Source organism: Protopterus annectens, chromosome 8.part1 (assembly GCF_019279795.1).
Source record: "Protopterus annectens isolate FY-2018-M chromosome 8.part1, PAN1.0, whole genome shotgun sequence".
Taxonomy (NCBI): domain Eukaryota; kingdom Metazoa; phylum Chordata; order Ceratodontiformes; family Protopteridae; genus Protopterus; species Protopterus annectens.
Window position 1 is genome coordinate 441,840,385 of NC_056742.1, and position 16,403 is coordinate 441,856,787.

The window sequence follows — 16,403 nt, forward strand, 5'->3', positions numbered from 1 at the left end:
TAGGCATGGGGCCTGGAGATGGGCCCTCTGTAGCTTGTCTCTTAGACTGCATGGCTGCTTTAGACTTAGTGTAAGCCGTGATGGAGAAAGAAGAGGAAGGTCTGAAGACACCTTGAGAGGAGGTAGACCTGTCCACATTTTGAGATTCACCGCCAAGAGTGGCTTCAGTATCTGTAGTCGGGGTGTGGGCCGAGGAGCCTGCGACCTCGGGAACAGGAGACACCGCCAATGTAGTGTCGTCGGTAGTCAAGGGCTGCGTAGGTGCCTCACTGAGAACCGGACCACGTGGAGTCCACTTTGGCGTGGTGTCGGTAGAGGCCACGGACCTCGTGTGTCGGTCCTTGTCTTTGCATTTTTTAGACAAAACTGGAGTCGGAGAATCCGACGACATAATATAGTTAAATTTTTTGACAAAATAATGCTGGGTGAACTCCACCCGACGCTTAATGGTGCGTTTGTTGAATGTAGCACAAAAACGACAGACCGAGACATCGTGGTCTGGGCCTAAACAAGGAATACAGAGGGAATGGAAATCCTTATGCGGTATTTGCTTCCCACATGAAATACAATTATTAACTTTGCCTGACATCGGTCTGAGGCAAGAAAAGTTTCCCCAACGGGGTACTTAGCTTTCAAGAAGACTTCGGTTGCAAAATTTTTCGTAATTTCGGGAGCTGGCCGACCGGCACTTGCGAACTGCTTCTGCTTTGGGCACCGCGCGGCAAGAAAGACTGAAGAAAATGGCGTCGGCTGGTTATTTTATACCCCTGATGCACTGACGTCAGGGAAGAAGCGAAGGCAACCGACGCCGGACCTAGACTTTGGAATTCGGCCGACCGAGGACCCACCTGACGGCAGGAGAACCCATCTGTTATGACTGCAGCTGTATGCACGATGAACATCTGTAGCTATGCGCCACTCAGTGGGCATGAAGCCTGAGGTGAGGCTATGATTAAACATGACAATTAGGTGAGGTGCCAGTTAATTTTGTAGTACATGTAGTACACAGCCCGGGATGTCATCTGTGTATATATAATTTTATATATATATATATATATATATATATATATATATATATATATATATATATATATATATATATATACACACATATATAAGATCACTACTAAATCTGGAAATTTCACAATCCCGAGACTTTGAATCCTGAAGACCAGACTCTCGAGAATGCGAAATCTCAAACATAAAAAAAAAAAACATGTTCTAATGCATATGCAAGGGGGCAAGCCCCACTGCACTCCCCCACACCCCCTGCAGCTTAACTATACCAACTCCAAGATCGCACTACAGTGGAGTGAACAGCAAAATAGTGCCATGCTGAGTGGAATGGAAACTTTGCCATTTACTCCACTGTAGTGCAATCTCGGAGTTGGTATATTTAAGTTGCAGGGGGTGTGGGGGTGCAGGGGCCCCCCTGCATATACGTTAGACAATGTTGTTTTTTTGTTTTTTTTAAGTTCAAGTTTCCGCAGTCTCGAGATTCTGGTCCTCAGGATTCAGAGTCTCGGGACTGTGGAATTTCAAGATTTGTAGTGATGCTATAAATATATATATATATATATATATATATATATATATATATATATATATATATATATTATTTATAGTTATTTATTTTATTTTTTAATGTGGAGCTAGAAATGCCTGCCAAAAGGTCAATGCTAGCTTCAGGGGAAAGCTGATTAGAAATGATCCAGTCACCATGCTTCTCAATGATGAGTCATATATCTGCATAGTAGATGAATAAATGTTAGGTAAATCTATTAGGTAACCAGGATCCTTTCAGTTTAAAGTGGCTTACAATTTGTTTACAGCTGATAAATCAAATTAATAGAACAAGTATGGAGGGATATCCTTGTGTTGTGCTGCCATCATCAGTACTATGAATTTAGTTTTCAAAGACTGATAGACAGGTGCTACATGAACTATCTGCCACTTTGAGGCCGTGCTGCATGTGCTCTAGCAACAGGCATACCGATAAGGCAGAGTGATTAGAGTAAAAAGACCAAATAACACACACGACAAAGCATTTACTTCAGGGTTCGAAAACTTAAGAGAATTTAAGTAAATTATAAGCAAACATGGGACAACCCGTGTCCTTGAGCTTCAGTAGAGAAATGGAGAACAGATGTGAAAGTGCAGAAACTATGAGATATCTGAATGCATAATTATGACGATAGATGTTAAAGCAAGTTAAGTTCTGTATAAATCTATTTTTGTAAGATCATACAGGAGAATGTAGTTAGACATAGTTACAGAGATCTTTGTGACCACAATAAAGAGGACAGCTGTTAGGTTAACCCTGATCTATGTCATTTTAAACTTTTTGCTAAATGACAGGAATAGAGGTAAGTGTTGTATGCCCTTAGAATCCCTGCTATTAGTCACACAGCAGGCTACTTCTGTAAGTAAACTACTGGATGAGGATGCTAATAACTGAGAAAAATCTGGTGGTCATAGTAATGGGTCTTTAATCATCAAACTGAGTTGGATTGTATCCCTTGAGAACAGATTATAATAGCCTCTGTCAAAAGATTAAAAAAGCAGCCTGTGGTTAATGACATATTGAAGACAGAAGATATGGGTCATGCAGTGAGACAGACACAAGATTTTATCAGGTTTGCTGCATTTAGAGTAAGGTAATAGAACAGGCAGAAAATTTTAGGAAACAGGAAACGTGAGTAAGAAAGCAGGTCAACAGAAGTGTTAGAGGCAGAAGAAGTGACAAGGTGACAGGTAAGCATGTGGGGGGGGGTGTAGTGTGTGGGGGTGGCATAAAATAAATATTGAGAGTTCAATAGCTGACAACCATGCTTGAATTCCACATAACAATTATGAATAGTTTGTCTAGGTTGGCAAGATTTTTATACTTTAAGAATATAAAAGGAATTATCTACACAATGCAACGTCAACCACATTTGAAATACATTTGTTCAAATAAAATTAAGCCATAGCTTTATGTATGAACTTCTCACTGTTTCTCACAAATTTAAGTCCTCAGTGCAACTTCAACTGGTAGATTCTACTCTGAAACTGTTTTAGCATCCCTTCTAAGAATGATGCTTTTATGAATGAGATGCCATGTACCAATTACTTTACACTTAGATTTCAAGTAGTAATACAATGAAAGACATTGATAAGAAGTTCCACTGAATATTTATAACCAGGACAAGGTCTTTCTATATTGCTCATATTAAGGACCAATGCCTAAACCCCCTCTGAAAGGAACAGTCCAATCAGCAGTGTTGATTCACAATGCTAGTTCTTCATAGGGCTGTAGTACGTCCTGCTTGAAGGCCTGTGCAAATCATACCCATCAGAACCAGGAAATGGTGTCATGAAGTCTCTGTGAGACTATGAGTGTTTATCAAGTATCTAAAGACTCATAGTACTCCAGGAAATTGGTCAGAGGCTACAAACTGATTGTAAATATCATATATATCCCTTGTTTTTAATGCAAATGAAAGGACGTTTCCATACTTTATTCAGTAAAATACTGTTACGGCTCAAATGCATTGAAAAACTTTGTTTTTCAGCCTCCTACAATCCTTTCCTTTAACTTTTCTCACTTGCCTCATCCAATGTCTTCAAACCTCTTTATATAATGATATACTGCTATCTCTGTAGCATAAGCCATCTCAGTCATAATAGCTACATCTTATCCCTAAAGCTCTGCTAAGCATAATTGCATTTTTCCATCCTTGCTTTGACATTGTAAACTGCTTCTTGAACTAAATGTTTTGTATCTGTAAACATGAATATGTTTTTTAGCATATCTTTTTATCAGTTAATATGTTTTTTCATTTTCTTATGTGATTCTATTATCCTGGGATGGACCTTCAAATGGTCCATTGAGATCAGTGCACCATCCCAGTAAACAAATATAAACTATTAAATAAGTAATAAACAACCTCCTCATAAGTGACATTCAGAACCTTGGGCTGGTTTATTTGACTTTTGCAGGCACAGAAGATGTTAAAGGTAAATGTTTATTTTTGCTTACTTTGTCATTTCCAACAAACATGTATGACCTCATAATTAGTGCACGTGCACGCACACACACACACACACACACACACACACACACACACACACACGTATGTGTATGTGTATATGTATATATATATATATATATATATATATATATATATATATATATATATATGTATGTATGTATATATATATATATATAAATATATATATATATATATATATATATATATATATATATGTATATATATATATTTACAGACACACACCTTTGTCAAAGTTTTATATGTTTTAAGTTTGTATACACGATAGGATTATTTATAGTAAATCCAAATGTATCCCACATTACTTTGCATTTGAATTGTAATCAGTAACTTTTACATTTTGGACATTCAGTTTAAATTAAATACAATATTCTTAAATCCATTCTAAACCTAAACTTTTCACAGTGGTAATGATCCTAGCATTTCTGCGTATGGTGAACAGAAAAGCCCAAAGTGACTACTTAATTTGCTTTATTAACTGAGAAATTGGTGAGAACACATTTGTACCTCCTTATTTTTGGTCCTTTCATTTGAATTTCCAACATAAAAAAAGCAATATAAATGTATGAATGCCATTCATTTACCGCATTCTATATTACACAAATATAATTCCTTTTGGATGGAGCTTTATTGCTTGTTGCTTTTAATGTGCTATATTGGTCCTTGACATTCAAAATGTCAGTGTACTTTGCTTCATTAGTTAACTTCCTTCTGCACATTGTGTGCTGGTGATGAGGTCTTATGAGCACAAAATCTTTGTGAGGAGTTTGAGGTTTTATACCTTATTCTGAATCTGTTTTAAAAATATGTTCTGTGAATGAATGTTACATACACTCTATCATCTCTTTCTCATTACCACTTTTCAAAAAGCAACTAAAACTACTCCTTAAAACACAATGGCTATGCCCGCGTACTAACCCAGACTAGCACTCTCCTTTCACTCCATGTCCTCATCTCTCTCTGTTGCTGCCCTCTCTGTGTGCCTCCCTCCCAGATCTCAAATACTGGGATCAGTAAGCTTCCTTATTCTGTTTCTAGCCTAGTCTTTCTGGAAACTACCTCTGAGCATAAACTGCATGATAATCATTCCACTGTAAGCACGTGTCCACTATGTATATAGTAGCTACTTTTTTTTTACTTTGCGTGTAGAATTTGGAAACTACCTTACTTATCTCTTAGAGTATGATATTACTTGCTAGCATCCTACTTAATGAATATCAAACTGTGTGAATATGTTTCTAGTAGTAGTGAATTGTTTTGACTGCGGTGGTGGTGCTGCGGTAGCATTGTCGCCTCACACTAAGACGTCCTGTTCGATTCTCAGCTAGAGCATCTTCTGTGCGGAGACATGCGTGAATGGGGTACCTTTGTTGAAGGTTGTGCGTCAGGGCCGGCAACTCGGCAAGTAAAAATCTACTGCCAATCATTAGCGGACTGGAGTTCCGCTGTGGCGACCCCTAACCGGGAAAAGCCGAAAGACACAACAAGTAGTGAATTGTTTTCTAGTCTATTGATGTAGAGTACTTTGATGTTAATCACTATTATTCCTTGCAATTTTATTAGTTTAATGCAGCTTATCTCCTTGGGCCTCAACTGAAAATGGACATGTATCCAGTTGGACCAGCAAGGTCATCAAATGTAAAATAAATAAATAAAAATACATTTGTAACATTGAGACTGCAGGTCATATATGATTGAGGCAGATATCTGTTGTCAAGCCCTGAGCAACAGAAATTAGTTAACAGCAATGTTGTCAATCCTTAAAGAGTAATAATTTGTTTGCTTTTTGATGCATAGCTGTTAAACTGCATTAGAACTGCATGGGAATGTATTTCTGGCAAATAAGGTTGGTCTGGGGTCCATTTTATATATATATATATATATATATATATATATATATATGGGGTCTGTACAGATCCCCAAACGGCAACATCACCGAAACAGATTCAGCTGGGCATACTTGCACTTAAGTGCTTTTCACCGAAGAAGAACTTTCACGTAAGTATGCCTGTTGCGGAGATCGCACTACAGTGGGGATAAGGGAAAATTCCCTTTTCCCCACTGTAGTGTGACCTCAGAATGAGAAAATGAAAGTAGGGGGGTGTAGGGAGTGCAGCAGGGCTTGCCCCCCCTGCAAAACATAAATGTAGTGTATTTTTTTTTTTAACACACTTTAACGAAAGCACTTTTTTGGTGAAAGCACTTTCGTTAAAGTGTGTTCGGTGATTGTGTATTCGGACTATTGAACTTTCGTTGAATAGTCCTAGATCCATATATATATGGATATATCCATATATATATATATATATATACACACACACACACACACACACACACACACACACACACACACACACACACACACACACACACACCCCTTATGTAGTATGTTTGCAGTGTCTTCTCAGTCTGCTGCATTCTATTCTCTGAAATATAAATTTTTGTGTGCATCATGCTTTGTAATTTTAAGCAAATTTATTGTAAAATTACAGAAACATCTTCACCTTTGCACAATCAAAATATTACTGCCACTTTTGATATTTGAAGCCTGTATAGCATTACATATTGTCACTACTTGGAAACAGTATGGAATGGATGTCAAAAACTGGTGTCAGAACATACAAATCCATTCAGTTTGATTGACATATCTAAGTACAGGGTAAAATACCAAATACTAACGAAATTATGAGTTGTAATTTGCATATGAAATGAAGGTCAGAATTACGGTGACGCTCTTTTCTTTTTTCCCTGTGAGTTTCCAGTCCTCTGACAGCACTTTTGCTTGCAGTATTAGCACCCAAGATCATCTTATGTAGTCCTCCTGGATTTGACTCATAAAAAAAAAATCTCTAAATCTCTGTCTTTTGGCAGTGCAGGGCTAGAGCCAGGAAGGTGGGGTGGTCACATCCAGAGCTGGCTTAACTTTCCAAATGTTGGCCTATCCCCTCCCCTAGTGTCAGACTGCAATATCAGCACCAGTAATGTGAAAGAGCATTCCCACGTGCCCTTGTTCCCCGTCTAGTAGGCATGTGCTCCTGCTTTATCCTTATACAACAATATGACTCAGACAGCCATCTCCACGTGGAACTCCAGCAGCAGGATTTGAACCAATCCCTGTCTAAAGGATTCATGTACCAGCAACGGACACTCATTTCTTTCCCTCCCCAGCTGACTCTTTTAGCATCCAGATATACTATTTGGGCAAGGCTGACTGGGGTGCATTCAAGGTGTTAGCCTTTTGCATCACAAAACGTGGTAGTTGTGGAAGGTTCATTATCTTTGTGCCCATTTTAGTGTTATTTAGTAAATACTGGCAGGATGGTTAAACAGAGGAGTTAAAAAGACCTGCCGCAGATGTTTAAATGGCTCTTTTTATGAGCCTATGTTCAGAGTTGGTCAAATGGGATACTAAGCAGGGTAATGGACTGGGACCTCCCACAGCAGACCCCCCAGTAGTACCCCCCAGCCATTCCAATGTCCCATCACTTGACTATTTCTCCCCAGTTACTATAAACACTGTTCAGAGAACCTATCAGTGGACAGACTATTTTCTTTATTTCTACAACGATTAGAGATATTTAAAACTTTTATTTCAAAATTTGTAGCAAACACTGACAGCCATTTCCTAAACAAAACAATACAGCCTCACAGTGAAAACAGACTTAGCATGAACAGCAAACTTTTCTGGACTTGAAACCCACATTCTTTGAAATGGCATTGAAACGCACATTCCAAGAAAATGCATTTGACCAGTGGCTGATTTAGTTTACCTTTGGACTGTTTTCAAACCATAGACCCCTTTCACACATTTTAGTTCCATGCATACATGCACGTGTTCTTTGATGCACCATCCTGATTACATTCATTTATATTCCTTGCATAATACAGCACCACCTGTTAGAATGTGTTTTAAATTTGTAGGTTTGAACATATTTTTCCATTAAGCAATGAAACAAAATCTATGAACCAATAATGACAAAATTATCCATTACGGAACATTTCAACCATGAGAGGCCTCTCAGACTTCTGACATTGCATTCCACTAATATCTGTTGATATACACAATCTCTGCAGAAGTAAAAGTCATCTGAATAATTTCACATTAAGGAGATCTATAACTAATGAAGAGGTTGCTGCCAGCAAACAACTTTACATTTCAGCATTTTGTTTACAAATTCAGTGCCTGCTGCCCTTGAAGAATAAAATACTCATGTTACATTTAAAAAAAAATCATTAAGCTGGTAACATCGGGAATGGCTATCAAACCAGTAACAGGCTCATAGTTACTAGACATTGCATCCAAAGGAGACACACTCAGGAGTGAAGCACCCCCATCCTCCCTAAAATGCACTGCAGTGTCAGCAATCCATCCACATAGTATGGGAGTAGAACCCACAGCCTTCTGCTCTAAAGGCAAGTATGCTACCTGTTGGGCTACTAACACTGCTTTCAAAATTTAAAGCCCAAATGGTGCTGATGGCTATTTGCTAAACAAAACAGCTGCACACTAAAAATAGACTCCACATGAGCAACAGTAAAACTTCTCTTGCCTTGAAACTTGACATTCCTTGAAAATGCACAGAAACGCAACATTTTTTGAAAATGCATAGAAATTCAAGATTCTTTGAAAATGAATAGAAACACAACAATCCTTGAAAATGCACAGAAACCCAATGGTCACTTGAAAATGTACTGGAACTCTACATTCTTTGAAAATACACAGGAACTCAACATTCTTTGAAAAAGCACTGAAACTCAATTGTACTTGAAAATTCACCTGCTGATGACAGTTTGGTAGTTGGTGTAGGGGGTTCAGGCTCTAGAATCCTGTATTCAAGATACAGGCTGAGTCTGAATAAGTAAAAAAACCTGCCATCCCCAACTGGGGCATTACACACACACATACACACACACACACACACACACACACACACACACACACACACACACACATACACATACACACTCCTAACCTGTTTTGTTCACTTTTTCCACAATTGTCCATAATAAACATCTGTGTTCACTTACTTCTTCCTACATGCTTCCTTCCAATGTTTAAAATGTGTGAGCATCTTCAGTATGACACACGTGAAGACATTACAAAGAAGAAACACTACTAAAGAAGAAATGTAACATATACAAAATGCTTTCTTAAAGATGGAATGCAAGTTTTGTGGCAGTTCCCTGGCCAGTGGGGCCCCCAAGCTAGTGGGCCCTAGGCACCTACCAGGTCACCTACTGCAGGATCGGGCTCTGCCTATGTTGTGAAAGAAAGTAATGCATTTTTTATGTCTAATTTGGAAGACAATAGGACTGGAGTCAAAAAGATCCCAGATACTAGTGTTACCTGCTGTGGCAAAAGGTACAAACTCATTCAAGCCTATTGCGCCCTTTTGTATTTGCCAGTTAATATTCATAGCTCCTACTGGCGCCCAGACCATTTTCTGGGTCTGCCTTCTTTAACTAAGTGACTTACCAGCTAATAATATAGCAATAACCCACGCCTGGGTGTGGGTAATGCAGGATTTACCCACGGTTGGTGTGGTTTGGTCCCGAGGGTGAAGCCCGAGGGACCAAACAAAGACAACCGTGGGTAAATCCCGCATTACCCACACCCAGAAGTGGGTTATTGCTATTATACTATGACATTATTTAAGAAAAGAAACAATTACTTTTCTTAAATAATGGCATTGTATAATGCCTCTTTGCTGTCCTTCCGCAGCTGTCTGGCATCCGCGGCAGTTCTGATGTACTGTGCATGCCTGCGCAGTACATCAGAGCTGTGGCCAAAAGCAACGGAGAAAGCAAGATTTCCGTTGCTTTTTTACTGTTTCGCTATGTTAAATGGGTTTAACATAACGAGACAGCTTTAAAATAAGCAACGGAGATGTCCATTGCTTATTTTAAAGCTGTCTCGCTATGTTAAACCCATTTAACATAGCAAATAAGCAACGGAGATCTTGCTTTCTCCGTTGCTTTTTTTTTTTAAACCTATCTCGCTATGTTAGATGGGTTTAACATAGCGAGACAGCTTTAAAATAAGCAATGGAGATCTCCGTTGTTTATTTTAAAGCTGTCTCACTATGTTAAACCCATTTAACATAGCGAGACAGGTTTAAAATAAAAGCAATGGAGAAAGCAAGATCTCCGTTGCTTTTTACACACTGTGTTGCTATGTTAAAGGAGTTTAACATAGCGAGACAGCTTTAAAAAAAGCAACGGAGATCTCCGTTGCTTTTTTTAAACCTGTGTCGCTATGTTAAACTCTTTTAACATAGCGAGACAGTGTTTTAAAAAAAGACTTATACTAATGGAAAAAGTCCGGCAACCGGACCTTATAGTATAAGTCAATTTACAACGTGCACGCTGGCCAATCAGCGTGCACGTTTTGGAATATTAATGGGGGGGGGGTCATGGTATAATAGCAGTATTATAAAGGGGAAGAAATAATTAACAAAATGACACTAAGACTGTTAATGTAGGAAGTCCCACAGTACAGAAATGAATCACTTTTTGTCACTTATTATTCAGATTTTCATATTTATGTTCAAGTTTTCATAACTGAGAGACCTACATACTATTGAAGGATGTGGTGTGAAATGCTATGGATTGAAACAGGAATCTTCATTGCCTTTGTCCATTTATAGTACTGCAGTGGTGGTGCTGCGGTAGCATTGTCGCCTTACAGTTAGACGTTGCCCGTTCGATTCTCAGTTAGAGCATCTTCTGTGTGGCGACATGCATGAATGGGCATTCCTTCATTGAAGGTTGTGCATTAGGCCCGGCAAGCCAGCATGTAAATATCTACTGCCAATCATTAGCAGACCAGAGTTCCGTTGTGGTGACCCCTAACCGGGAAAAGCCGAAAGACACAAACAAACATACTAGAGATACTGCACATTTTTTGTAAGTAATTATGATAAGCAATATTTCCATATATGACAATAAGAAATATATGCATACGTACTTAAGACTTCAAAAAACAAGTGACTTACAAACTATTGCATGGCATCAGGTGAAACCTTAGATATTGCTGAAGAAAACTGTCACTGATATTTGCATAGAGGAATTTCTTGCTGTCATGTCAAAGCTTATGTCTGGTTAATAAAAGTGCTCTAACAATATCTGTTTAAGTTGTATACTTTACAAAGTATGATGATTTTTCATGAAAGTTTATCAAAAAAATATAACTCTGTCTTTGTATGCATTATATTATACAATGACTGACCATTAACATTCAAAAACAAGCATGCTGATTGGTCAGCTCAACCAGTGTTTCAGTTGTAAATCAAGAATATATCAACAGTAAAAGTCTGGCCGCTCAAGTATCGTTGAACAGCCAGACTTTTTATCTTTTGGTATGTGTAGACATGCATTAGTCTGAAGGAAAAAAGTCTGAAATGTGTGTCATTATTCAGTGACTTCGTTCCTCATAAATTGTGTGGTTTTCTAACAAATCACTGAGTAACAAAGTTACTGAATAATGACATGCATTTCAGTTTCAGACTTTCTTTCCTTCAAACAATGCAACTCTTTCTCAAAAATGTAAGTTTATAACAGTGGCATTACCCTTCCTCTCCTTTATTTATAGCTTTTTCAACATTTCTTAAAATTAGAGGCTGAGAGGTACTTACGAGAGTAGAGAAAAATACAAGAAAAACCAGGTATGTTCTGCAAAACCAAAGAAACACACCTGATTTTCCTTGCATTTTCCCCATCTCTCTCACATCTTTAAACTGTCTGGAGGTTATAGCTTTTTTCTTTTCCAAAAAAAAAAACTCAACGGAGATCTTCCTGTCGCTGTTGCTTGCTTTCCAAAGCACTGATGTACTGTACTGCGTAAAACATGGAATGGAACTCCCATACACATGCTCAGTACATCAACAAAGCAGCAGGATCGAGAAGCAATGCAGAAGAAGGCCCATACCTCTTAACCTCTTAGAGCAAGAAATCTGGACAAAGCTATAAAGAAAATTGGGACAAAGGCCCAAAATAGGGACAATTTTTAAATACTGCTCTTACAAACTTAGAAAGTTGATAAAATAACAGGTTTTGCATTAGCATGAATTTTCTGAAGGGTATGAAGTCTGAAACTCAAATGTATGTCACTATTTTTTAACTTCAGTCTTTAATGGCGTGCCACTAATTTGCCAGAAAACCACAATTTTATGAAAAATTGACCAAAAATATGAGGCAATAATCTGGACATTCTGTGAAAATCTGTGCAGTTGGGAGGTATGACAAGAACACCATAGTGCCATTATGCAAATACATTATTTAAGAAAATTAAGTAACTTTTTTCTTAAATAATGTCATTGTATGATAGCAATAACCAGCTTTTGGGTGTGGTATATTGAAGATTTATCCACTATTGGCTTTGTTTAATGACAAGGGTGATACTAACCATGGGTAAATCTTCAATATAGCACACCCAGTCATCTGTTACTGCGATTTTATAGTATTTATGAAAAGACTATGAATGCACTGACTGTAACTGCTGTAAAGGACACTGATAACATTCCTATTTGTACAGTTTAAATAGCTTTTATTGTTCACAGAATACTTAACATTTGTTTATCATGTTTTTAGGTTTATTTTTCAGAAAATGCTCTGGAATGTAAGGATGTATGTAGACTGCTAGAGATGTGAAATTCAGCACCACATAGGTGCTAATGAGTTAACACACTTGTGAAAAACAGTGACTCAAAGACACATTACTCACAATGAGGAAAGGTATTATTATCTATTGATTTGCATATCTCTGAATTATGCAGTGATTATAACAAATGCTATTAAGCAGCTTGCTGTGGTAATTATAACTGGAGGCCCATGCACTATACTAGCATGGACACTTCCGTCATTTACTCCCCAACATACATGCACACATTTCAACACAGATACACACATATCCCTCTGAACTGTCCCTAATTTTACACAGCATCCACAATTTTGCCTCTGATATTTGCCATCCGTTAGCACAAATCAGTCAATAATTCCTGACACTAAATTTTCAAACTTCTTATTGCTCGTGTAGAGCTTTTCACTGCAAAAAAAAAGACTCCCTGGTGTCTAGTGCCCCCTAGCCAGTGTTACAGTCTTTGCTTGTTAGTGTAGGGGGAGTTGAGAGGCATGGAAGTGTCCCCCCCAAAGCGCGCGCGCGTGCGTGCACACACACACACACACACACACACACACACACACACACACACACACTCACACACTCACACACTCACACACTCACACACACACACACACACACACACACACACACACACACACACACACACACACACACACACACTCACACACTCACACACACACACACACACACACACACAGACACACACACACACACACACACACACACACACACACACACACACACACACACACACACACACACACACACACACACACACACACACACCTTGACTACCTCTCCTCTAAACTCCCCAAGACTTACCTCTAATGTGGTACTCACTGCTATGCATTCTTTCATTTGCAGTATGTAGAAATGTGAATGGATCACTAAGAAAAGCCGAATGTCTGACATCTGCAGCTATAGCCTGTTTCTGAGTTCAAATTTGGCAGTAGACAAATTATCTTTTTAGTGCCAACAGTGCTACAGAATATTCTTCTTTCCAGTCAAATGGTTTACTAGATAACATGTGTAGGTCCAGAGCCAGCAGACAGAAACTGAATTAAGTTATTTTAATGTTGCTGCCTCAAGAGAAGGACTGGCAGCAGGCAGGATGGATGTCCCACTGAATCATTTCATTCTGAAGGTTAGTAGTTTGAGATAAAAACTAGTATATGCTGTAACATACACTACATTAGGACTGTGCCATGCTGGCTAATGATTAGGATGGGGGAGCAGAGGGCCCAAAACTTGCTCAGGCTGAGGACAGATTTCCTAGAGAAACTGTAAATAAACATGTAAGAGGTTAACACAGTGTCACACGTCTACCACTGAAGACAGGCCAGTAAGTGGAAAATGTGTTTTTATATCCACCACTTCACATAATGATTGCTGACTTAGTCTACACCATTCACCAACAAATCATATAAACCATATTTTGTGTCCAGATTCGACTTTAACCTCAAACTAACTACCACTACTATATCTCCTACAAAAATATAGTCCCTAGTACAGACATTTTTGAAATAAACCGTTGTCCTACAATGTTCTTTTCTTCAGTTTGTCTTTCTTTGTCACTTCTCTACAAAAAAATCCTCTAAAATTAATTTTGCTATATATCATTAAAGTCTCACTAAAATAAGTAGAGCTTTTCATCCCAGGTCTATAATGCTTCTGATTTCTGATGCTATAGATTAGGAACAAATCAATCCATATACCTGTTATATCAGAACTGGGGAAAATGCTCATCAAAACAGAAGTACTTCAAACACTGGCAATCGAATCTATGTCTACCAGATTTCATACCTCTCAACTACCCAGATTTTCCCAAAATGTCCAGATTTCTGCCTCATATTTTTGGTCTGTTCCTCATAAAAAATGGGGTTTTCGGACAAATCATGAAGAACTGAATTCACCAAATAATGACAGATGTTGAGTTTCAGATGTCATAGCCTTTGGAAAATGCATGTTAATGCAAATTGTTTTATTTTATCAATTTTCTAAATTTATAAGAACAATATTTAAAAACTGTCCCTATTTTTGGGCCCCTGCCTCCACTATTTTTAGCTTTGTCCATATTTCTTGCACTCAGAAGTTGAGGGGTATGACAGATTCTGACATGTAAAGATAAATGTCTAAAACTACAGTTGATATCTGTGTGCATAGTTTGGTATGCAGATGTTAGACTTTTAAATGTGTGTATGTAAACGTTTTTTTTAATCCTTTTTATGTCATAGCTAAATGGTTCATTCCTAGCATTCAAACAAAAATAAATAAATTAAATAAACAAGGCCACTGATTCATATCTAAAATGTTTAGAGTGATTTGAGAATATGTAATAAAAGGCAGAGATAAGCAGCATTTTAGAACAAGTCAATAAGACAAGTCAGATATTTTTAAACTGTATCTTCTCTACCAAGGTGAATGTGTGTCCAACTCGTTTAAGTTAACTTAACAAAAGTTGTTCTGAAAATATAAACCATCATGACACAGTACCTTTTGAAGATGTAACAAATTCGAATTCTTCATAGATATTACACATGCGTTTAATAACATCAATCTGTTCCAGTGTGAGACGAACTGCATCTTTATCCTGCGCAGAGCATAGAACATACGCAGAGAAGAACTACAAAAGCAGAAAACATTGTCAGCAGAAGTACGAACTGAACCAATAATAACGTACAAGAAGTACAGATGACACCAGTATTATTAGTTTAAAAAAATCCAATTGGACATTCAGTAACGTGTACTGAGGCCGTTACATTTATGTCTGCCTTACTTAGGAATATGCACGGTAGGTGTATACTGAGGAAAACAGCGAAAAGCGTCATGTACAGCAAGACAGTTTAAAAAGAGTACAGCGACCTAATGCAAGCAGTTCAAAATCAATACAACTGATTACATTTATTTTATGGCTAAAAGTGGAAACCCACAGGCTTCTAGCAATCAACCTTCCAAATCACTTGTTTCAACTAAAATGCCAAATTCAAAACTATGCATAATACACACGTATTTCCCCTTTACCAGGTTATTATTTAAAAAAAATGCATTTTATACAAATGTTAAATCATTTATGGTAAAAAAAAATGTGCACAGAAAACAGTAACACAGCAAAATTCTTTCCTTTTTTTTTTCTTTTTTTTCAATCATCAACTTCCGAAAACATCAGGACTTCTTTTAAGGTAGAGAATATTATATCTACATACTACACAAATGCTCATAGCATAAGCAACAAGCTAAATTACCTTATTCAACTAAGCAATATGAGTGTAAATGCTCACTATTAATAATAACATAGACTTGACAGTGTGAGGGCATGTCATTAGCAGGGTACCAGAAATTAAATTTTCTGAGAACTGATACTTAAGCAGATGGAATAGTTACAGAGACTTAAACATGATCAAACTATCAAAACTTATATCAGCAGATAACAACATGGAAATTATGGCAGTGGAACTATCTGGGTTTTGGTAGTAATAATTTATAAGTATATTTACAAATGTAGGCACATCAAAATGTAGACAAAATACAGACAGATTCACCCCAAACCACATTATGAATGCATGCAGTCTCTAACCCTAACACTGTCTGCCCTAACCTTAACCTTGCACTTCACCTTAGAAAACCCTTTTCATAACAATACCACTACATAAGGCAATGTTTGACACATGTACCAGCTCACGTGCACAACAATAAATCTATCCCTTTACCTA

At 37.7% G+C, this 16,403-nt stretch overlaps 1 protein-coding gene across 1 annotated transcript in view; it reads right to left on the minus strand.

Annotated features, from left to right (window-relative positions):
* LOC122810395 (dipeptidase 2-like) overlaps positions 1 to 16,403 on the minus strand; it is a 501,875-nt gene that overhangs the window by 256,873 nt on the left and 228,599 nt on the right. The window contains exon 4 of the mRNA XM_044081997.1: positions 15,187 to 15,316. Coding sequence (XP_043937932.1) covers positions 15,187 to 15,316 — 130 coding nt within the window. The remainder of the gene's footprint in view (positions 1 to 15,186; positions 15,317 to 16,403) is intronic.